The sequence below is a fragment of the Theropithecus gelada genome, chromosome 10, assembly GCF_003255815.1.
Source record: "Theropithecus gelada isolate Dixy chromosome 10, Tgel_1.0, whole genome shotgun sequence".
Taxonomy (NCBI): Eukaryota; Metazoa; Chordata; class Mammalia; order Primates; family Cercopithecidae; genus Theropithecus; species Theropithecus gelada.
The window spans coordinates 76265180-76289955 of NC_037678.1; the positions used below are offsets into that span (position 1 = coordinate 76265180).

Sequence of the window (24776 nt, forward strand, 5' to 3'; positions counted from 1 at the left end):
GTAGTCCCAGCTACTCAGGAGGCTGAGGCAGGAGAACTGCTGGAACATGTAAGGCGGGGGTTGCAGTGAGCCCAGATCGCGCCATTGCACTCTAGCCTCGGTGACAGAGCAAGACATCAACTCTAAATAAATAAATAAATAGCTGATGTACTAATTAAAAAAAAAAAGAACTCCAAGAAATACTGTTTTTAAAAAGTCATAATAAGCCTAGAATTATCCCAACTGAGCTAAAAAAGAAAATTGTAATGACCTTACCACTTGTCTAAAAAGGACAGGAAAGGATACCAGAAAATCACAACCAGTAGGAAGGGTGCTGCCTTAGGGACAAGAACAGCAATAGCAGACACCTTTCATGTTTTTACTCCCAAACTTTTGTAAGTGTTTGGGATCAGGATGTATTTGTGTTATTTGTATACTGCTTTTTTAAAGCAGATAATTTTTAAAAAAAGACACACTCCAAAATGCTAACAGTGGTTGTCCTTAATTGGTAGGGCCATTTTTGCCAACTTTTTCCCCTTTTTATATTTTGGTAATTTCCTAAAATGAATAAGTACAATTTATTTTGATAACAGGGAAGAAATTTAAGACTAAAATCCTAGCAGCACAGCTTGGATTGAGGAGGTCCAGAAAGATTCCCACTTCATGTGTTTTTGTAGTCAAGGAAATTAGGGCAGTGAAAAATTAGATTTCTCATTCAAGGTCATACAGATTATAACCCAGGTCTGAAGTGGGTTTTTAAGTATGCCAGAGAGGCTGGGCACAGTGGCTCATGCCTGTAATCCCAGCACTTTGGGAGGCCGTGGCAGGCAGATCACCCGAGATCAGGAGTTCGAGACCAGCCTAGCCAACATGGCAAAACCCCATCTGTACTAAAAATACAAAAATTAGCTGGGCGTGGTGATGGGCGCCTGTAATCTCAGCTACTCGAGAGGATGAGGCAGGAGAATCGCTTAAACCCAGGAGGTGGAGTTTGCAATGAGCCGAGATTGTGCCACTGCACTCCAGCCTGGTCAACAGAGCGAGACTCCATCTCGAAAAATAAAAAACAAAATAAAATAAAAATAAAAAGTATGCCAAAGATCTCAATTAATTAGTACATACTCATACAGAGCAGAATTCTTTTACATTACTTCAAATAAAGACCTGCTTTTAAAATTATTTCTCAAACATGTTACAGTTTTTTACACAAGCCAACTGAGTTTGTGGAGCTGGTTTGCCTATAAAAACTAGCTGCTGGGAGGATACACATTCCTGGCCAAGTTCAGGTCCACGAGATAAAACTCTTAAGAGAGAACTGTGCTCCAAGTCACATCGCAGCAGTGCTCAACCCACTGAGAAGCCAAGAGCAACACGCTCTCAGGATGAACTCTCTTAAAACACGGATTAGTTACTAAATCATCAGAAAAACCCAGATGTGACTGAAAGTCCTACTCTAGCCAAACTAACCTTCAACTGCATTTATCTCGGGTTGCTGCAGGGAACAGCAACTTTACCAGTACAGGGTTTCCTTTGCGGGAGATGAAAATGTTTTGGAACAAAATGGAGGAGGCTATACAACACTGTGAGTATGTTAAAATATCACCGAATTGTTCACTTTAATTTCATGTTATGCAAACTTCACCTCGATATAAAAAAAAAAAAAAATCATCTGTATACATGGCACCAATAAGATAGATTTTGGAATGAGTCAGCAATTCCTACTGCTCCCCTGACACATTACATTCCACTCCCTACTTATACACGCACAAATAAAGTACAGATGATCCCCAACTTACAATTGTTAAACTTAGGATTTTTTGACTTTACAGTGGTGCAAAAGTGGTGCGTATTCAGTAGAAACTGTCAAGTACCCATACAACCACAGTATTCAAGAAACTGCAAGAGATATTCAACACTTTACAATAAAATAGGCTTTGTGTTAGATGCTTTTGCCTAACTACAGGCTAATATAAGGGTTCTGAGCACATGTGAGGTAGGTGAGGTTAAGCTATGAAATGCCAGTAGGTTAGGTGTATTAAATGCATTTTAGGAGTGTAACTCTGTCGTAAGTCAAGGAACATCTGTATTATAAAATGCAGACACTCCGAAACCTAGAAAAAAAGCTCACATATTCATTCATTCAACAAGTTGTGGTTGTATCCCAGGCAGTGAGAATGCAGTCCTGCCTCCCTGCAGGAGCTCAGTCCAGGCTGAGTACCCCGCCAAGGAATTCTGCTGTTACACAGGAGGCCGTCAGTAGTCACAATGAAATGCCAAGAACAGGAGTGCTACAATCAGATGCTTGCACTGGACAGCCACTCAGTGCGGCAGGAGAGTGGAAGGGTGGGGTAAAGGAATGACTCTTTGGCACACGAGGAGACAGTAGCAGGGCCAAGGTGTTAACGGCGGTCTGGGAAAGACGGTCAGCTTCAGGAGAGAGCAATGATGTGGACTTAATGCCCCCCAAAGATTGTCTGGATGGGAGCTCTGTGGTGAGTATAGGAGAGAGATACCATCACAGCACAGCAGGGGGCATGGGGATAAAGTGTCCAGGCTCCTGTCTAGGTTTCTCAGCTGGGAAGCTGGGTGGACGGAGGTGCCAGTCTCAAAGAGACTGGTGGAGGTAGGGGTGGAGTGTTTGTAAGCCAATTCAAAATGTGTTTGACCCACAGGAATCATCCGAAAAAGGAAGCTTTACTTTGCCAGGCTAGTCCAGGAAGTTTATTTAACTGTAAATACTACTGACCTAGATAACCTATGGTTTGCACAGGTCCAGCTGTCCCTGGGGACCCCAGAGCCCAGCCTCTCCCTGCTACCCTCCTGTTGCACAGCTGAGACGTAGCTCTTCTCTCCATGCTACCCCTGTCCTCCAAGGAAGCCCGTAATTAGATGGGGACACCAGCTGGAAATGCTCTTCTCTCACTGGCTGGTCTCTGATCTGTTTGCGTGCAGGAGGCTGCCTAAATGATTCTTGCCTAAACGGTTCTTACAGATGAAGAGTTCTACTGGAAGTACTAGTCTATTTTACTAATATTTTTTCCTTTGGCTTATTAAAATAGATATTCTAATGGTCTACTTTTAATGCAAAATTTAATTTTAAAAATCAAACGGTAAAAATCAGTTCTTGAGGACTGAATTTTTTTATGGGAAAAGGATTAAAAATGTTGATGATAGGGCCGGGCGCGGTGGCTCAAGCCTGTAATCCCAGCACTTTGGGAGGCCGAGACGGGCGGATCACGAGGTCAGGAGATCGAGACCATCCTGGCTAACACCGTGAAACCCCGTCTCTACTAAAAATACAAAAAACTAGCCAGGCGAGGTGGCGGGCGCCTGTAGTCCCAGCTACTTGGGAGGCTGAGGCAGGAGAATGGCGTAAACCCGGGAGGCGGAGCTTGCAGTGAGCTGAGATCCGGCCACTGCACTCCAGCCCGGGCTACCGAGCAAGACTCCGTCTCAAAAAAAAAAAAAAAAAAAAAAGTTGATGATAGTATCAAAGCTTCCAATTTTGGAACTTGTAAATATTATTTTAACTGGGAAATAAAACATGTCTTGGGAAGCTTTCTAAACTTAATAAAGTCTGGTTTTCTTTTGGGTAACTAATAGATAACAGAAGAATCTTGGCATCATTCACCTCAGGAAATTGATCAAGTTTTTATAAAAATACCAGCAGATTAGTATAACCCTTTTGGGAACAAGATGTCCTTTCTTCTCCAAAACTGTCTTAAACTAAACTCATGGCCTTAAGTTTTGTCTCCTAAACTAATATTGTACAATCACTCAATTAGCTATGAAAGGAGGTTTTCTCTGCCTAACCAGATGATTTTGTTTGTCTCCAATATGCAATTGTATTTGCATTGTACTTATTGAACAATGGACACATTTCCACACTCAAAGTCAAGTCTTACACTTTGACTTTGAGTGTGGAAATGTAACCACTGCTTAATAAATACAATGTCTTTTTTGCTTGTGTTTTATTTCTACTAAACTAAGATAATGGTATTAAAGTATTTATTTCTAAACAGTTCTCCTGAGATGGTCAGAGGTGTAGGAAGCAGGAGTGAAAGAAGTCATTGCCTAGGGGTGTCAGTATCACAGCAGCACCAGGTGAAACTGACAGTTGTATGTGCCCACATTTCTCAAGCAGAAGTGACAGTGCATGTGCTGCTTACTGACACCTGTCAAGCGGAGGGCACTGGCACCTGCGAAACCCCACACCTCCTATGAGAGAGAGTGTTCAGAACTCAATTTCTCACTTATTCAGGATGTGGTCATAATTCATCCACACTGTAACATGTCTGGCCACTAAGAAAACCCCTTTATACTAAGCCAATCACTTTCAGAATAGTAATCGTTCCCCAAATTTCTGCTTTCTATTCTTTTAACAGAAAGGTAACACACACTGTTATCAATACCTCTCCTCAATGCATGCACACACCATTATTTCCTCTTGTATCCAAATCTACTCCACAATTAAAATGTGTTTTGAATACAGAATAAAGATAATAGATTAGTGTTTCCCAGCCTTTACTCCAAGTTCCTTTACTATGAACATGAAGACTTCCCACCTACTTTCAATATTATTAGAAATTTCAAAATTAACCACTATAAAAAATAAGTTCAAGTGAGTATAGTACAACATATTCTAAACACCCAAAGCTTGTCAGTCTTAGATTACATCATCTCTAAAAGATGCGGCAGCAGATAGATCTAACATGACACTAGCGACCTTGCATCTGGCTCATGCAGCAAAGCCTCTAATTTTGTTTTCACTGCCTCTTCCAACAGGATGGCTCCTGTAACTCCCCAGTGCAGGTGATGCTGCTGGATGGCTCGGCCTCCACCACTTGCCTGACCCAGCCTGGTCTTCCTAGGGCCGCCTTCTCCAGAAGGCTAAGGCTGTGGCAGCCAGAAGCACCCTGGGGGTTCCAGCTGCATCTCACCTGTCCCCCAGCAGGGCGACAAGAGGAGGCAGAAGGAGCCTTACCTCTCCCCGTGCCGGCCCACAGCAGAGCTCGGGCGGGTGATGTGTCTGCCAGGGCCCACGCTGAAATACTCTGCAGTGTGTGTTCCTCCCACACCCCAGGCAGGTGGTGCTGGTGGCTGCTACTGTCTGCCTGGCACATATTCATGCCTGGCACTAGGCTGGGCACTTCAAACATCTTCCTGCTAGGTGAGGTTTCTAAGAGATGCCCCTGGGGATTCCGTCCCCAGATGGATTCAAGAACAGATCCGGAGGCCACGCAGCACATGACAGCACTCCACCCGAAGCGGACCGCCCTCTCCCATTCTTTCCAGCTGCTAACACATTACAGATAACAAACTCATGTCTCTACAATGTAAAGAATATGGAAGGGACACAAATCCAACAAGAAAAGGGCTAACATTCCAATAGGAAAATGACTAAGGAAATAAACATGCTTCCTGAACACTGAAAAGATGCTCAACCTTACTCATAAGAAGATATACATTAAAACTGTGATGAGAGGCCAGGTGCGGTGGCTCACACCTGTAATCCCAGCACTTTGGGAGGCCAAGATGGGTGGATCACTTGAGGTCAGGAGTTCGAGACCAGCCTGGCCACCATGGTGAAACCCCATCTCCACTAAAAATATAAAAGTTAGCTGGGCATGGAGGCTCACGCCTGTAATGCTAGCTACTTGGGAGGGTGAGGCAGAATTGCTTGAACCTGGGAGGTGGAGGTTGCAGTGAGCCGAGAACATGACACTGCACTCCAGCCGGGGCAGTAGAACGAGACTCCACCAAACTATGAGAAAACTCTTTCTACCTGCTAATCGGGCAAAAGCCCAGTCTGACCATATGTTCTGCTGCCAAGCATGCAAAAAAAACAGGCATTCACACATTGCTGATGAAATTCCTCAACAGAGGGCAATTTGGTGAGTAGCCCCCTCAGCTTACGCACATCCCCTCTGACTCAAAAATCTCACTCTTGGAAATCTACCCTGCAATTACACCTGAGTGAAACAACTTATGTGCAAGGTTATTCAGCGCAATGCTATTTGTAATAGCAAAATATTAGAAACAGTCTAGAGGTCTATCTGCAATAATTAAATAAATTATGGTATATCCATACCATGGATCACTTTGCAGTTATAAAAAACACTGAAGATAATCCTTATACACTGACACAGGTACACAGAATATCATCTGTATATCAGAAAGTGAAACGAGCAAGAACGGAGCTACGGACACAGATCTGTAGATACAGAGACTTCTTTCTACAACAAAAGCTGCTCCCCCTAAACAGAGACAGAGAAAACATCTCCCTATCCTAGGGCTACCAGTAATGACAGGCACAGATCTGGCTGGTGGTGCAGCTGGTTCTCCTTCTATTCCCTCAAATTGCTATCGGATCCAGGGATCTTCTCTGCAATTGTTCTGTATGATGCAGTATCTTTGATCACCAGTATTGCTCTGCAGGAATAAAGGGGCTAGAGAGAAGAATAGACACAATGAAAGAATATAAATGGCCAAGGAATGCTGGCAGAAGTGTTTGGCTTCACTGAAAGTCAAAATTAGAGCAATCAGATACATTAAGGTCAATATAAACTAGGCTGTCATTTATTAGAGCAAAGCGTTAGAAACAATCCAAAGTCCCAATGAAAGTAAAAAAGTTAGATCCATGATTTGCTATATGTCACAATTACAAGTTCGGTTTCTAATCATATTGAGATGCCATGATATCATATAAAGTTAAAGGCTTTATAAAGCAGATATGTGTTGATGAGAATTTTATAAAAGAACACTCAAACACTTGTTTTAAATCTCTGGAAAGAAATACATCAAGGCTGGGCACAGTGGCTCACGCCTGTAATCTCAGCACTTTGGGAGACCATCACTTGAGCTCAGGAATTCGACACCAGCCTAGGCAACATGGCAAAACCCCATTTCTACTAAAAACAACAACAATAACAACAACTAGCGAGTGTGGTGGTACATGCCTGTAGTCCCAGCTACCCAAGAGGCTGACATGGGAGGATCACTTGAGCCCAGGTGGTCAAGACCGCAGCAAGCTACGATCACGCCACTGCACTCCAGCCTGGGTGACAGAGTGAGACCCTATCTCAAACAACAATCATAACCAAAAAACAAAAGAAAAGAAATACACCAAAATATCAGCAAAATATTTTCTGTTACTAGCAAAATAAGAGAAAGTGTCGTTTTTCTGGCTAGTGAGATTTTAAATTATTTGTTTTCCTCATTTTACCATTCTGTATTTTCTGCAGTGAACTTATTTCTCTTGTAAATGAAGAAAGTTACACAAATAATGAAAAAGGGACAGAAAATGAACATATGAGAACTATAAAAAAGAGGCAGTAGAAGAACATATCAGAGTTCTTGCTTCTTCCATTTCACCCCAACAATGTATTTTGACCCGTAAAACCTAGGGAGAACTATGGATGCTTAAAAACATCCATTTTTAAGGGCAATTTAAGGGGGTGGGGAATGTGACAACTGAGTGATTACTGCCTCGAAACCTCCAATATCATACCTTCCTCCTCAAGTACTTTATCAAATCCTAGCAGGAATGAACTTTTTTCCCAATAGAATTATGGGCTTAGATTATGGTAATGAAATCAATCTGAAATATTTTATCTCTAATCATTAAAACCAAGAAGCCTGCCTACCTAGCTTAGGCAAATAAAAGTTAGTAGGGGTGGGGATTAGGAATTTACAAGTGGGGATTCACCTAGAAGAAAGGAAATCTGAAGTAGTCCTAGAAATGCAAAAGGTGAGGCAGAAATAGCAAGACCCCATCTTGAAGGGAAGGAGGCAGAGAAGGAGGGAGGAGGGGTGGATAAGGAAAAGAATATCTTACCATGCACAAAAATCTTCACTTGCATCCCATTGTTTTGATGTTTTCATTTCAAAGCATATATTGGCATATTCCTTTTCTAACACTTTTTCCCCCCAACTTACAAATTTTAAAAGAGAAAAGGATGCTTATCTTGGTTGTTCCACTTCAAGCTGTTAAGGGCATCCCCTGCCTAAATCATGGCCATTATGCAGTATATTAAAACTCTCATCTTACAGAAACAGGAGAATTAAACCAATTCCCTGGGCCGACTCCAGGAAACAGTCTCTCTTCATCCTTAGGCCCTTCTCGGAATCATAGTCAATCCCAAAATCTATTATTCTTACAGAAAGAACATTTTCCCACACAACTATTATTACCATCCAACTGAGACTTTTCATTTTAAGAGCTAAGTACTCCAAATTCTCTATTTAGGGATGTACAAAAAGGAACTTCACAGCACCCGGTACTAAAGTCACAAGAACAAGGACATGTTCTGGGCTTCCTTACTTGGTTTTTAGAATAAAAGTATTTGCACCAAAAAACCTTTTGCCTTCTTTTTACTACTGAAAATGGGCATATTCAAATCTGTCATCATATAGTCAGGGGTTTAGAGGAACCGAAGCAGCCATTAAATGGTTTCTTCACTGTACCTCCCTACATCTTTCTGCCAAGGTCACTTGTCTTAAAAGAAGGAACAGGAAGGAAGAAGGAAGGGAAGGGAAACAGAAAAGGAAATAAGGGAGCATGGGTCCCTGGTCCTGGTGGCTGCCTTCCTCCCCTCTGCTCCGGGGCATCCTCGCATCCCCCAAACCTTGCACAGCGCAACTCTGAGCCGCACCACCACTCTGTCCTGCTCACCTCCTGCCTGCTAGGCACACCCATCAGGACACAGCCCCACAGGCCCCAGGTCTCCTCCTGAAGCTCCTTCCAGGAGTCTCTTCCAGGACAGCACCTCACCCCTTCTTTTCAAAGCTCTTGGCCACACCTCCAGCCAACCCTTCCTCCACTGTGGCTCCTCCCTGCCCTCCCTCCAGAGTCAGAACTTCTCCTGACATACTTTTCAACGCCTGGATCGGGTGTTTCTTTCTGAAGGGACTTGCTCCCACCCTCATCCAGCCCAAAAGCACAGAGACCAGGTCTGCTCCAGAGGCTGGGGGCTTCTCCCACCTCCACAGGGCAAGCACCGAGGACACAGCCGTTGTCAGCACACCTGTCCTAGGGCCACCAGCTCCTGCCTGGCCTCCTGTTTTTCCTCTTTAGCCTACTCCCCACTAGGCAGAGCATGTCACATCTCTGCTCAAAGGCCTCCAAAGGTTTTTCTCAGGCCAACATCCTGGTCAGGCCCACAAGGCCTATAGAATCTCTGGTCAATGCTCACCCTGGTGGAGCAACACCAGCACCCCCCTGCCATGGGTCCTTTGCCCTTGAAGCCCACACACAGACTTCCCATAACTCCTGCAGGACTTTACTCAAAGGCCGCCTTCTTGGTGCAGCCTTTCCTGGCTTCCTGAATTTTCAGCATCCATACCACTCCCTTACTTTTTTTCCCCAGTGTTTGTCAATATCTAACATCTATACATTTGACTTATTTCTATTGTGGCTTGCCTGTCTTCTACACCAGAATGGAAGCCCTGTGGCTGGGCGAAGTGGTTCCCGCCTGTAATCCCAGCACTTTGGGAGGCTGAAGCAGAAGGATTGCTTGAGTTCAGGAGTTTGAGATCAGCAACATAGTAAGACCCTGTCTCTACAAAAAAAAAAATAAAATAAAAATCAGCTGAGCACAGTGGCATGTGCCATATTCCAGCCACTCAGGAGGCTGAGGTGGGAGGAAGGCTTAAACCCAGGAGGCTGAGGCTGCAGTGAGCCATGATGATGCCACTGCACTTCAGCCTGGGTGATAGAGCAAGACCCTGCCTTAAAAAAAAAAAAAAAAAAAAAAAGATGGAAACTCAGGGATTTTTGTCTGTCTATTCATTGCTGTTCTCTAGAGTCAGACCTGTGAGTGGCACCCAGTTCCTACTTTTAAAAGGACAAATTAATGAATGGTTTGCAGGTTATGTATGATCACTGTCTGACCTCACATTCTATTGCTATTTCCCTCCCTGATTTATTTTTCTTCATAGAATTAGTGGCCAGCTGCCACAAGACTGATGTATTTACTTGTTTCTTTACTGCTTTTCTCCTCCCACCATCACTAGGAGGCCAATTCCAGGACAGAGCCTCACACGAAGCAGGTGCCCAATAATCATCTGCTGAATGGAAGAATTCCTTTCCTCCACACTTTCCAGGTCAGGTCACTATCAGCTCACACCTGGACTGCGTAAGCATCCTAACTTGCCTTCCTATCTCCAGACCCTTCCTGCCCCAGCACCCACCACAGGAACTTCCTACCCCAAAACGAGCGAATTTAAGATGACCTCTCTTCAGCATCACCGCCGCTCATCTCCACCTCCACTGTACTCTGCACTAAACATGCGCCCCGAGCAGGACACTGCCACGCCCACCCTAAGCTGAGAGGCCCTCAGTCTCCCTCCTCTTGACCTGCTATACCTAGACATTTTTTAGGAGTTCCATGTTATCTCCCCTGGGAACCTTCATCTGACTGGCAAGGCCTACCCCACAATATGGCTGGGAAAGGGTCTCACATGGACACTATCACAGCACCCATGTGGAATTCAAACCCTAACACTGATGGTATGCTGGCTGTCTTGCCATATGTCCCCCACTGGGCTGTAAGCAGCTGGTTACCAGACACGTTAAATCAATGGAGGAACATGAGGCTGTGGGCTCTTCCCATTACATGTTCTGAAGAACACACATCCAGGGAAGATGAGAAGTGGTCGGTTCTTATGAACACCCACGAGTATTTCTCCCATTCTCTGTTAAGACTGAACCTCATAAAGTTACTCCTCAGTCCATGCCGCTAATATCTCCAGACAGAATAATCTACTCTTGATACCCAAATATTCTCACAAAGGCTGTTAAAGAAGCTTAAGGAAGCTTAAACGCTTTCCCTGACTCTGAATGACGACGCGCTGAAACAACAGGCTGTGTGTGTCACAGCCGTGCCTGTGGTAACAGGAAGCTTGGGCTGTTAACTGGGCTTCCAGGTTTAGGTGGTCCAAGAACTGCTGAGCAAACACACAGCCTTTTTCTGGCCGTGCTTCCTGCCTGTACTTTGGGATCAATGTCCCTAGGGTATGATCGTTCATCAGGACTTTGTTTGCTTTTTTTTTTTTTTTCTGGTTCCTATGTCTTGCCATGGGCATTCACCTCTATTTAAGCATTTCCTAGCTGACTTTAAAACACAAGAATTTGCCTAACTAGAGTCCTGTGGGATAAGAAGAAGATCTTTTGCTATGTTCCCCCTATTTGATATCAACTCTGACCACATGACCTAATTTCCATGGGTCCTGGGGCTTGGCATGTCTCTTGTTCTTACTTTGACCTAGAGGACATTCTACTTCTAAGTATGAATTTGTTCTTTTTCTTTGTAAAATGTTTGTGTGGGTGTTTTGTTTATTTTGTTTAAAGATCTGGGAAGCGCCCAGGCGCGGTGGCTCACGCCTGTAATCCCAGCACTTTGGGAGGCCGAGGTGGGCGGATCACGAGGTCAGGAGATTGAGACCATCCTGGCTAACACGGTGAAACCCCATCTCTACTAAAAATACAAAAAAATTAGCCGGGCATGGTGGCGGGCGCCTGTAGTCCCAGCTACTCGGGAAGCTGAAGCAGGAGAATGGCATGAACCTGGGAGGTAGAACTTGGAGTGAGCCAAGATCGCGTCACTGCACTTCAGCGTGGGCGACAGAGCGAGACTCCATCTCAAAAAAAAAAAAAAAAAAGATATGGGAAGCACTCCACTCATCCAACACAGGATGCCTAAGAGAATCTCTAAAGATGAGATCTTTATCAGCCACACACCCCCGCCTCCCTTTCCAGGAGACACCCTACAAGCCTGGTTCTCAGGAACAGCCAGATTTGGTTACTGGTGCTCAACCTCGCTGCACTCCAGCACACCTTTCTCTAGATGCCTTAACAGCTGACAGCCTAAAGCCCAGCTTTGGATTCTAAGGCAAACGAGGAAATATGAGCCAACGTTTCAGCCTCGCAAGGCCCTAACCAGCAAGCAGAAATGGGCTAACCACTAGCCACGTGTGGCTATGGAGTGCTTGATGAGTGCAACCAACAAAGTGAATTTCAGGTTTCATTTAACAGTATTTAATTTAAATGTAAACAGTCACATGTGACTAGCAGCCATGATGTTGGACAGCACAGATCCAGACAAAAAGATAAAAACCCAAAGTTGTCATGCTGGCTATTCTTCAATATTTACATTTGCAAAGGCCAGGATGAAACAAGGCACTAGCAGGCGGCAATGTCCTGGCATGATCCTCCTAGTCACTCACCTGTGGGTATCTCCAACAGTGAGACCCTCAACCCTATCTTCCTCCGCCAGCTTTGCCTGGCAGCAGCACCCTCTCACACGGATCAGTCACCACCCACATGAGCCGTCACAATGAGTCTTTACAGCTCTCCTGATCTCTGTGTGCACCAAGTCCCACACCCCCAGTGCCTGCAGGCTCTAGGAGCACCACAGTTCAAATCCACAACTTCTCAAGTAAAACCCATCATCTTCCATCTTCCCGAACCTCCAAACTTAAGAGTTTTCCCTAGACTTCATATTTTCTCCAAAGCTACCATACACCCAATCGGGTTCTTATGTATAAAATCTTGATGGGAATCCAAAACATCTCCATCTTTGGCCCTCAAAACCTCCTATCATCTCTTCTATCAGCCTCACCTCTGTTCTTACTATTCCCACGCCTTTGGTATCTCCTAGACCCACCAATTCTTCCTGTCCTACTCCACTGCCCCTGCCTCCAACCAGCGGCCCCCACACTAATCCCATCCATCAGGCAGTGGGAAGCCACCCACTGTAACTGAGCCCCCTGACCTTTCTCCTGTCAATGGGCAAATCATTCAAAATGCTCTTCTACTTTAAAAGTTGACTTAGGGTAGCAATTTCACTAGTGATTCAATACGGGCAGTACTGTGTTCCTGTTCTTATTTTATATATATTTTGGGGACAGAGTCTTGCTCTGTCAGCAAGGATGGCATGCAATGATACAACTGCTGACTCACTGCAGCCTCGAACCTCTGGGCTCAGGTAATCCTCCCACCTCAGTCTTCCGAGTAGGTAGGACTATAGGCACGCACCACTGCGTCCAGCTAATCTTTAAATTTTTTGTATGAATGAGGGTCTCGCTATGTTGCCACGGCTGGTCTGGAACTCCTGGCCACAAGTGATCCTCACGCCTTGGCCTCCCAGAGTGCTGAGACTACAGGCCTGAGCATCCACACCCAGACTATAACGTATTTTCTAACAAAACTATCCACAACCCAAAACTCCATCCCACGAACTATTCTTTGTGAACATTCTTTGATGAAGTTTTGTTTCCGTGTTTTCCTTCTTTTATGTAATCGACTTCAGCTTGAGCTTTAGGAATTCAGACTAAGGCCCACCTTGGCATCCCTGATGCCAAATCATCCTGGGAGCTCAAGTTTGGACTCTGCCACCTCTATCCTTGGCATCTCTCTCCTCCCAGCAGCTCCATCCCACGATTCCAACTCTGTTCCTACTCTTTGTAGTTCAATTTAGCATAACTTTAAAACTATTTTCTTCCCCCTTTTAAGGCTTCCTTTTATAGCCCTAGACTGGGATAAAAATTCCATAACATCCTTAATTAAATGGCTCTACTGTTAAATCAACTTTATAATTAACATCATATTTACACCCAACTATGGCTTACGTCCACATTCCCAGCTCCCATGTTCTCACAAGGACTCCTACTTAGGTTGGATCTGGAAATTAATGCTTTGAGCAGTATTCCTTCCCAACCCTGCCCTAAAAAATGTACAGGGATAGAGGGAAAAACCTCAAAATAGGCAAGCTTAAAAAGAAAAACATTTCCATACACAAGAAACATGTATGGGCTAGGCACGGTGGCTCACGCCTGTAATCCCAACACTTTGGGAGGCTGAGGCAGGTGTGTCACTTGACCTCAGGAGTTCCAGACTAGTCTGGCAACATGCAGAAATGCCACCTCTACCAAAAAAACAAAAAATTAGCCAGGCCCAATAGCACACACCTGCAGTCCTAACTACTCAGGAGGCTGAGGTGGGAGGATCACCTGAGCCAAGGAGGTCAAGACTGCAGTGAGCTGTGATCGCTCCACTGCACTCCAGCCTGGGCAACAGAATGAGACCCTGTGTGAAAAGAAAAAGAAAAAGAAAGAAAAAGAGAAAAAAACACTCATGGAAAAAAATGGGGCTGACATTGGGACCTGCTGGGCTGAGCCTGGAAGCCCTAAGCCAGGCAGCCTCGGCTCCAGCAGGGGAAGAAGGTGGGGGCTGAACCAGGACAGGCAGGCTTCCCCCACTCTTCCATGCCATGGTTGGCAACCCTGGGGGAGACAATGAGGGCTCCACCCTAGGGTCTGCTTCTGGACTGGATCCATAATGAGAAGACACAAACCCCACAGGAGCACAGAGAAAGAGATGAAATTCCCAGAAGATTCCAGATGGAAAGAGAACTAGGGAGGGACTTCATAAGTATATGAGGGTTCCCAATGATTTAAATGAAGTCACATTTAAAAGAAACGCATATATACGAGAAATTAAGGGCCAAAAATAGGCAGAAGTTAACCGAATAAAAATTTTAGAAGAAGTATAATATTGCAACAAAAATTCAACACAAATACATGACTGTATACAAAAAAATAAGTAAACTGGAAAATACTGAAGGATTCATCCAGAAGGCAGTACTGGAAGAGGATACCTAAATCATTAGAGAAAGCAGCTAAAAAGAAATGAGGACAGGCTGGAAGGTTGGTGTGTATCATTCACAGAAGTCCGCGTAATAGTGGAGGGCAAACTACAATTATTTCCAGCTGTACAAAGACTAAGATGGTGACCAGACTATCGGTGTATCTTAAACGAAAAGCAAACTAAAAGGGAAGAAAAAGAACACAAGAAACAACAAGGAATGAGGAAGCTGACCACATACAATGATGAATTCAACTGCTAACGATAAAATACTACAAGCTTAACCTAGAATAAGTAAATCTTAAATTCTGGACCATAATGACAAGACAGGTGGTTGAGAGATGCTCAAGTTCTTGTTGCCAAAGCGAAGGGAAGTGACAGTGAATCATCTCCTGGGCTGTAAGACAAAATAAAGCCACAAAAGAGACGAGGCAACCCCCATGCATGAAACCTTCCCATTCACTCTTCAAGTTGATCTCATTTAATCTTGAACAACTGACTGATGCCTCTTCCCCTAGAAAACCTGTGTCAACCCTAAGCCTTCAACAGCGAAGAAAATCCAGTTTCAAAATTTTTCATTATAGGAAAAAAGAAAATAGTAATGCCAGTTGTAAAATTAAACACCTCTCTAAGAATACAATTAAAAGAAATAAACAAAGAAATACAGTGTGGATGAAAGTAGTCAATCAATGTACTTAAAGATGCCATGTTCGGCCAGGCATGGTGGCTCATGCCTATAATCCTAGCACTTTGGGAGGCCAAGGCAGGTGGATCATCTGAGATCAGGAGTTCAAGACCAGCCTGGCCAACGTGGCAAAACCCCATCTCTACTAAAAATACAACCATTAGCCAGGCGTGGTGGCACGTGCCTGTAGTCCCAGTTGGGAGTCCCAGCCTGTAGTCCCACTTGGGAGGCTGAGGCAGGAGAATCACTTGAACCCGAGAGGTGGAGGCTGCAGTGAACTGAGATGGCGCCACTGCACTCCAGCCTGGATGACAGAGCAAGACTTTGTCTCCCAAAAAAAAAAAAAAAAAAAAAATGCCATGTTCAAGCCAGGGTTGGTAGCATGCATCCATAATCTCAGCTACTCGACAGTCTGAGTCAGATGGCTTGAGCCCTGGAATTCAAAGCTGCATTATGATTGCACCACTGCCCTCCAGTGTAGGCAAGAGTGAGACTCAGTCTCCAAGACAGGAGGATTGCTTGAGCTCAAGCTCTTAAGTTCAAGACCAGTCTGGGCAACATAGGGAGACCTTGTCTCTACAAAAGTAATAAAAAATATTAGCTGAGCATGGTGGCAGGCATCTGTGGTCCCAGCTACTTGGGAGGCTGTGATGGGAGGACTGCCTGAGCCCAGGAGGCCTGAGCCTTAATTGTGCCACTGCACTCCAACCTGGGCAACACAGTGAGATCCAGTCTTAAAAAATAATCCTGACACCTCTGTAGATCCATCTTCCCTCAAATGTCTTACTGTTGATTCCTTTTATCATCAGGCCATGGGACATGCCAATAGTTTCAGACACAACATTGATAACAATAACTAATCTTGAAACCAGGCGTGGTGGCTCATGCTTATAATCCCAGTGCTTTAGGAGGCTGAGGCAAGAGGATCGCTTGAGCCCAGAAGTTCAAGACCAGCCTACGCAACACAGCGAGACCCCATCTCCACAAAAAGTATAAAAAATTAGCCAGCTGTAGTAGACTACAGGCTGCACACAACTATAGTCCCAGCTACTTGGGAGACTGAGATGGGAAGATAGTTTAAGCCTGGGAAGTCAAGGCTGCAGTGAGCTTTAAGGGTGCCACTGCACTCCAGAGCCTGGGCAACAGAGCGAGACCTTGCCTCAAAAAAAGAGAAAAAAAAACAAAAAAAAAACAAAAACAAAATCCTAGAATACTATTCTTGCCATTAACCACATCTCCAATATTAAGAGGAAAACATCTTGAGGCAAGATCTCTCTAAAGAGCATTTTTCTGTTTTTAAAACAACACATTATAGTTAACTTTATACAAATCATCATCCTATATCTGGGAAAAAATGTTCTTACTGAATATAAATGAATGTGTATAGTCCACCTTATCTGACTGCTATCACTTATTCGGATAAAACCATCTCCATGCTGGACACTGCTACTGTAATACATATGGACAGTGGGGTTCCAAGCAGTAAGTCATTCATCCTCCCAGCTTGCAATATGAGTGTGATGTTGGGTTGCACATTATTTCCTAAGAGTACATTTTTGAAGATAAAATTAAGCCTTCAACATCCTCCAGGACACAGGTAGCAATGGGCTAGATTTAAAACATTAACAGCAATGCATGCTTCCTTCCTGGAGTTAATCCCAGCAGATGACTCCAGGCTGAGAGCACAGCTAAAACCCAAGAGTTAGCCCAAAGACTATCTCACATACAAAGTATTTGGTTTGCAAATGCCTTAACCTTCACTGAAAACATAAGCATTAAAGCCAATCCTATGTCGATTCCATATGGAAACTACTTTCAAGAGATTTAAGAAAGACAGGGAATACGATTACCGGAAGAGTGAAGAAAGCAGGGTGCTTTGCCTCGTCTTCGTATTTGCCTTCCGTTGAACTTCCAGCCTCCATTGATTTGGATGTGGTATTCTTACCAATACCCATCATTAAGAGAAGTGAGTAGTTTGCACAGCCGTTGGAGAGCAGCTGGAAGTGAAGGCTTATTTAAGCAAGAAGCCCAGGATCAGCCGGGTCTTCTAGTGCCTGGAGCCCCCGATTCTCAGGCAGAGATGAGGCCCACAAACGGCATCTCTTAGCACCTAGAAAAGAAGAGCACAGCCAAATCACCCCAAAGCATGAAAACAACACAGGCCATGCCGTCACTGAGTTTCTTGCACAGAAAAAAAGTCATACTACACATTATCCCCAAGCAGCCAAAAAATACTTTATCTAAATACGGTTTTCAGGTACCCACTCCTTCTTCATTTATAGTCACCCACAGATTCTGAATTGCCCACTAGAGATGGGGACCACTAAACCAAATTATCAAAAATATCACAATACTAGGGAGAAAAAAATAGCTAAGGTACTTCTTTGATATGCATATGGTTTATATCTCATAACCCAGCATTACCTAATAGAACTTTCTGCAATGAGGGAGATGTTATATATCTGTCCTGTCCAACAGTCATGTGGCTAATGAGAACCTGAAATGTGCTTAGTGCAAATGAGTAAGTGAATTTTAATTGTATCTAATTTTAATTGAAATTTAAGATAGCTACTTGTAGTCTGTGGCTACTATACCGGACAATGCAGATACAGCCAATTAACCATGATTAGACGGGCATTAAAATAATTCTAAATTCCCTACATGTGCCCAATTAAAAGCAGGGTAAGATACTCAAAAGCAGTAAAAAGAAGAGGTTGCTGGGTGCAGTGGCTCATGCCTGTACTCCCAGCACTTTGAGAGGCTAAAATTTTGGGAGGTAGGTGAATCACTTCAGGTCAGGAGTTTGAGACCAGCCTGGCCAACATAGTGAAACCCCGTCTCTACTAAAAAAAAAAAAAAAAAAAAAAAAAAAAAAAAATTAGCCAGGAGTGGTGGTGCATGCCTGTAATCCCAGCTACGAGAGGCTGAGGCAGAAGAATCACTTGAACCTGGGAGGTGGAAGTTGCAGTAAGCTGAGATCGCACCACTGCACTCCAGCCTGGGCGACACAGTAAGTGAGAATCAGTCTCAAAAGGAAAAAAAAAAGGAGAGGGCACAGAGGATCCCTCCAAGGAATGGCATACATACAAGAAAACATGCCTAGCTATACTTGATTTTTTTTTTTTTTTTTTTGAGACGGAGTCTCGCTCTGTCGCCCAAGCTGGAGTGCAGTGACCGGATCTCAGCTCACTGCAAGCTCCGCCTCCTGGGTTTACGCCATTCTCCTGCCTCAGCCTTCCGAGTAGCTGGGACTACAGGCGCCCGCCACCTTGCCTGGCTAGTTTTTTTTTTTTTGTATTTTTTTAGTAGAGGTGGGGTTTCACCGTGTTAACCAGGATGGCCTCGATCTCCTGACCTCGTGATCCGCCCGTCTCGGCCTCCCAAAGTGCTGGGATTACAGGCTTGAGCCACCGCGCCCGGCCTATACCTGAATTTTTATAAAGAAAAAAATAATGCAAACAGGTAGGGGTGAGAAGGGCAGAGCGTATCCTCTGGTACACCAATTAGGGTGGCATCAGAACTTACCACCAATTATCCTCCCACCAGGAATAAAGAATTCAACCAAGCTGCCCTGCAAACGTGAGGACAGGCCTGCAAGTAGTTTGGAAATACAAGTACAGAACTTGCTGTTCCAGGAACTCTTCATAGGATACTTCGTTCAATAAATACTTTGGATGAGCCAGGGGAAAAATGAAATGTAAAGAAATAAAAAAGAGAAAGAATTACACAAATTTTAGAGTTCAGCAATCAGAAGGCCAAAAAGGAAAACAAAAGAAACCACTGCCAGAACATGAAGTTCCATAAGTGAAATATGGAGAGCTAGGAACACACATCAAATTCTTCCGGGGTGGTCGTTCTCGTTTGCATATTCATGCACATTTTGCATTTTCATTCGCATGCTATCCATATTCATTTAAAGCAGTGGTTCTCAATCCAAAGTAATTTTGCTCTGCAGGGGCCATCTGGCAATGTCTGGGGATGTCTTCGGCCATTACAACCGGGGGAGAGCTATTAACATCTAGTACGTAGAAGCCAGGGGTGCCGCTGAACATCCTACAATGCACAGGACAGATCCCACACCAAGATTGCAGGAGGGCTGAGATTGTGAAATCTTCGTTTAAAGACACTTCCCTTCTCCCGAGGATGGCATCCCAGATGTGCCATGTTGATTCTAAGGACAAGATCAGGTCCTCCAAGGGATACACTTGGCAGTTAGAGGAGCAGGAACATGCATATAGCGAAGCCCACACAGAAGCACGTCTGTGGGACTTACTCCAGCTTGGTCATTATAAAAAGAATTTTCTGGCCAGGTGTGGTGGCTCACGCCTGTAATCCCAGCACTTTGGGGGGTCAAGGTGGGCGGATCACCTGAGGTAGGAAGTTCAAGACCAGCCTGGCCAGCATGGTGAAACCCCGCCTCTACTAAAAATATAAAAGTTGGCTGGGCATGGTGGCGGGTGCCTGTAAGCCCAGCTACTCAGCAAAATGAGGCAGGAGTATCGCTTGAACCTGGGAGGTAGAGGTTGCAGTGAGCTGAGATTGCGCCATTACACTCCAGCCTAGGCAACACAGTGAGACTCCACTTAAAAAAAAAAAAAAAAAAAATCTTGAAACTTCTTGTCATAAAAAAACCAAAAACATACAAATACAAGCAGCTTACTGACAAAGGAAAGATAGTATTAACATCAGACTTCTTATCATTAACAGTAAAAACTGGAAGAAAAAGTGATGTTTACAGCATCCAGAGAGAAATGAATGCAGAGCCTAAAATGCCACATCCGGACCACCTCAGGGGTCCCACCACCCTGCCACAGCCCCCACCACATACAGGTCCTAACTCATCCATCACAACTCTGCTGTTTAATAAGGATATGAAACTCTACTGCAGGGATCACTACGACACTACAAAGTTTGATAGTCCTTAATACATAAAATCTGTGCAGGCCAGGCGTGGTGGCTCATGACTGTAATCCCAGCACTTTGGGAGGCCGAGGTAGGCAGATCACGAGGTCAGGAGATTGAGACCATCCTGTCTAACATGGTGAAACCCCGTCACTACTAAAAACACAAAAAATTAGCCGGGCATGGTGGCGGGCGCCTGTAGTCCCAGCTACTGGGGAGGCTGACGCAGGAGAATGGTGTGAACCCGGGAGGCGGAGCTTGCAGTGAGCCAAGATTGTGCCACTGCACTCCAGCCTGGGTGACACAGCAAGACTCCATCTCAAAAAATAATATATATTTACATATAAATAAATATATATAAACATATATAGACATATATTTATGTATAAATAAATATATAAACATATATAGACATATTTTTATATAAATATATGTATTTTATATATAAATATATACATATATAAAATCCATGCAAGTGGGTAATTTTTCAGATATGTTGCTATGCATTGATTCATGAGTTTTTCATGTCTGCCGGCAACCACAGAGCCTCTTTTGTAGTTTATCCCCTTGTGTCTTTTGCCTATTTTCTATAACGTTTACAGATCCTTATTTTAAGGATATTAATCCTTTAAATCTTTGTTGTATTTGATGCAAACATTTTATCCCCACTTTTTGTTTCTGAATTTGGGGGATGACCTTTTGAGCTGCCAGAGTTGTCATCATGTTTGTGTAGCCAAATCCATCAGCCTTTTACACTGTGATTTGGCCACTGCCACCCATCATCTTCCCAAAATCTGCAAAAAACCCAGAGTGAAAATAAACACACCTAAAAATAAAATCTGCCTGAAGGAGCCACAGTGGACCTCTACCTTGAGACCACCAGAAGTTTATTTTTTCAGAAGATAAAAGAGGATAGTGAAATACTGGTAGATTTTTACACGGCCACATGCCATATAGTCACAAGGGACCACTAAGCTCTTTGTCCCACATCTAGCAAGTCAGGAGAGCTTTCAAATCACCCTTATCTATATCAACTTTAGGGAAAATGATGGGACTTTTTTTCTTAAAGAGATGGGGTCTCATTACGTTGCCCAGGTTGGTCTCAAAATCCTGGCCTCAAGCGATCATCCTGCCTCAGCCTCCCACATAGCTGGGACTACAGGTGCAAGCCACCATGCCTGGCTAAGGAAACTGATGTGATTATTTAAAGCAGAATAAATTTACTCTCCTAGGTTAAGTTCATCTTGGTGTTCCAGACATGAACATCCATTGCAGCAGCAAACCCCTCACCACCATCCCCAGCACTAGGAACAAACAGAGACAGTTCCATCCCGGGAAGAATACCTTCCAGCAAGTAACTCTGTGCTCCATTTACTCCACCACGCACTTAATTGAACCTCACAAGCTACAGTAGAGGAACCACCAGTGCTCTTCACCCACCTCTTCCAGAGTAGTGCCTGGAGTATCCTGAAGCCTTAGATCTGAAAGAGCACAGGAGAGGATGAGGCTCAGAAAGCACAGAGCAGTGATGTTCTGAGAAAGGCGTCAGGGAAGAGGACTGCAGGGTTCAGGAAGAGGGGAGCACCTTTCATCAGGAGCAGTACATGGAGGAAGAAGGAAGAAGGGGTGAATGCTGAACAAAGAAATGTGTCCTTGGACACTGCCATAAAAAGCCCAAAAGGACAGAGTATTCCACACCCCAGTGCACAAGGATGATGCAGACACTCTCAAGGTCAGAAAGTATGCGACAACCCGAGATCAGAGGGTTTATTCACACAGGATGAGCATGGTGTGCATAAATGCCAAGGTCCAGCGGCAAAATGCAACAGATAAAAGGGGAGAGGTGAGGGAAGTGGAGTTTAACATCTGTATTAAAACAAGAAGCAAAATCTCCCCAGGAATCTGACACTGGGGAAACTGTGCCAACCCATGGTCCCTCATTGCCCCTTTTCCTACCCCTTGCCAAAGAGAGAAAGAGAATGAGCAAATCCACTCACTGTCTTGGCCTTAATACACGACAATGGGGAAGGAGGAGCAGAGCGATGGAAGATCATGATGGCGACAATGGCAGTAATAACTGCAGTTTTCCAGTTGCTAAGTGCCCGTGTGTGCCAGGCACGTCTCTGACCTCTTATTAAATAAATGACAGTTATTTCTGGCCAGTAAGCATAATATTACTTGGTTTGCACACAAACTCTACAAAAGTAGAAATTGAGCTTCAGAGAAGTAAAATAACTTGCCAAAGGATACACTGCTATATAAGCAGTAGAACAGGATTCAAACTTGAATCAGTAATTTGAACCTGCCATTACACTGTTTATACAAGCAAGACATAAAACTGTCCTTTAAATGCTCAGCTTACAGCTGTTCTCCCTGGACAAACACAGCCCAGGCCAGCTGGCCTATACACACTGCCTCTGTGGGACTTGCTGGTGATTTTACCCTCCTTGTGATTTCTGAGGGGCCATTGGGGCGCAGGAATCACCTTCAAGCTCCTTTTCCAGGGCTGATACCCACCCTCCTTGGACTAGGAACTCTCTAATATATGCACTTCTATTCACCTGCACAGCTGCTCCCTAGCACACATCACCATGGTCTCTCATCAACATCACAAGAGCCACTTAACTTGTGTTCTCATTGCTGTTGTGAACAACAGCAAAGAACATGTGACTGAGATCACCTGGCCCCTAAGACGAAAGACATTTATAGAAAGGTTTGCCCATGCCTGACAACAATAGGATAAAGGAATCCTGCTCACCATGGCAAAAATAACATTAAATACTTAAGAATAAATTTAATTTAAAAAAAAATTTTTTTTGAGATAGGATCTCACTTTGTTGCCCAAGCTGGAGTGCAGTGGCGCAATCAGAGTTCACTGCAGCCGTGATTTCCCAGGCTCAGGTGATCCTCCCACCTCAGCCTCCTGAGTAGCTAGGACCACAGGCATGTGCCACCACACCTGGCTAGTTTTTGTAGAGATGAGGTTTCACAATGTTGCCCAGGGTGGGCTTGAGCATCTGAGCTCAAGCAATCTCCTGCCTCAGCCTCCCAAAGTGGAGGGATTACAGGCATGAGCCACTGCACCTGGCCCTCATTCCATCTATTTTTTTTTTTTTTTTTGAGATGGAGTTTCACTCTTGTTCCCCAGACTGGAGTGCAATGGCATGATCTCGGCTCACTGCAACCTCCACCTCCCGGGTTCAAGCAATTCTCCTGCCTCAGCCTCTCAAGTAGCTAGGATTACAGGCATGCGCCACCATGCTTGGCTAATTTTGTATTTTTAGTAGATGTTGGCCAGTCAGGCTGGTCTCGAACTTCCGACCTCAGGTGATCCGCCCGCCTTGGCCTCTCAAAGTGCTGGGATTACAGGCGTGAGCCACCACACCCAGCCCCTCATTCCATCTTGACGGCTCTAAACACTTGTCCAAATGGTAAGCAGCATGATGCTTCAACAGAAAATTACCATGCTCTTTGATGGCTTCCTAATTTAGAGTGGCACCCAAATTCCTTCACAAGAGGTGACTATGGGGCCTATCCGAGTCCCCTTTCCCAGTCCCTCGTGGATCCTACTGTGATTACTCACAGACCTCTTCTATCTCTCAGGACCCTGCTCATGCCATCCCTCCAAAATAAGCCCCCTTCATCTCACCCCTTCTCACTGGGGTGACTCCCATCAATCCTTCCTCCGATCACCACCTCATCATGGTGTCGGAGGACCATGTGGAGGGCCGAGTGTGATGGCTCACATCTGTAATCTCAACACTTTGGGAGACCCAGGCAGAAGGACTGCTTGAGGCCAGGACTTTGAGACCACCCTGGGCAAGAGAGCAAGACCCCATCTGTACAAAAAAAAATTAAGGTAAAATTTAAAAAGATGATTGTAACAAAGCAAGATCATGTCTGTCTGTCTGCCTAGCCAGACAGCTGTGGGAAACAGAAAGGAACAGTATCACAGCCTCACCATCTTACCTCCACCCCTGGTGCTGAACTTGGCGTATATATTAAAGGTTCTCCAAAGTTTGTGGATTGATAAATGATTTTTTTTAAGGCATGTGGTATAATGTCACAGTGGTTTTGTTTAATAATCTTACTACATCAAACCTATCTGTGACACAACAGACGCCAGGAACAAGTCGGGGGTGTCAACGTCACCACCATCGATGGACACCGACCAAGAAAGATGAGGGAAGTATTAGAAAAGTCCAAATTATAACTATATCAAAAGATATGAAAAATCTCAGAGAATCTACAATTAAATAGCGAGTTACAAAACCCATGAGCAAGCCTCTTTCAATGTGATTGAATCAAACATTTCCCAAAGGCCAGCAACAAGCATCTGTATCAGAAGCTGGCTAGCCACTACCTGGCCTGTTTCTGTTAAGGTCCCTGCTAAAAATGGTTTTTACATGTTTAAAGGATTGTGAACAACAGCAAAGAGGAACATGTGACTGAGATCACCTGGCCCCTAAGACCAAAGACATTTATAGAAAGGTTTGCCCATGTCTGACAACAATAGGATAAAAGAATCCTGCTCACCATGGCAAAAATAATGTTAAATACTTAAGA

At 44.4% G+C, this 24776-nt stretch overlaps 1 protein-coding gene across 3 annotated transcripts in view; it reads right to left on the minus strand.

The window, feature by feature from the left end:
* SLC23A2 (solute carrier family 23 member 2) overlaps positions 1–24776 on the minus strand; it is a 152451-nt gene that overhangs the window by 63164 nt on the left and 64511 nt on the right. For all 3 annotated transcript variants that reach the window (XM_025399481.1, XM_025399479.1, XM_025399480.1), the window contains exon 3: positions 17159–17418. In XM_025399481.1, coding sequence (XP_025255266.1) covers positions 17159–17266 — 108 coding nt within the window. In that variant the 5' untranslated portion in view covers positions 17267–17418. The remainder of the gene's footprint in view (positions 1–17158; positions 17419–24776) is intronic.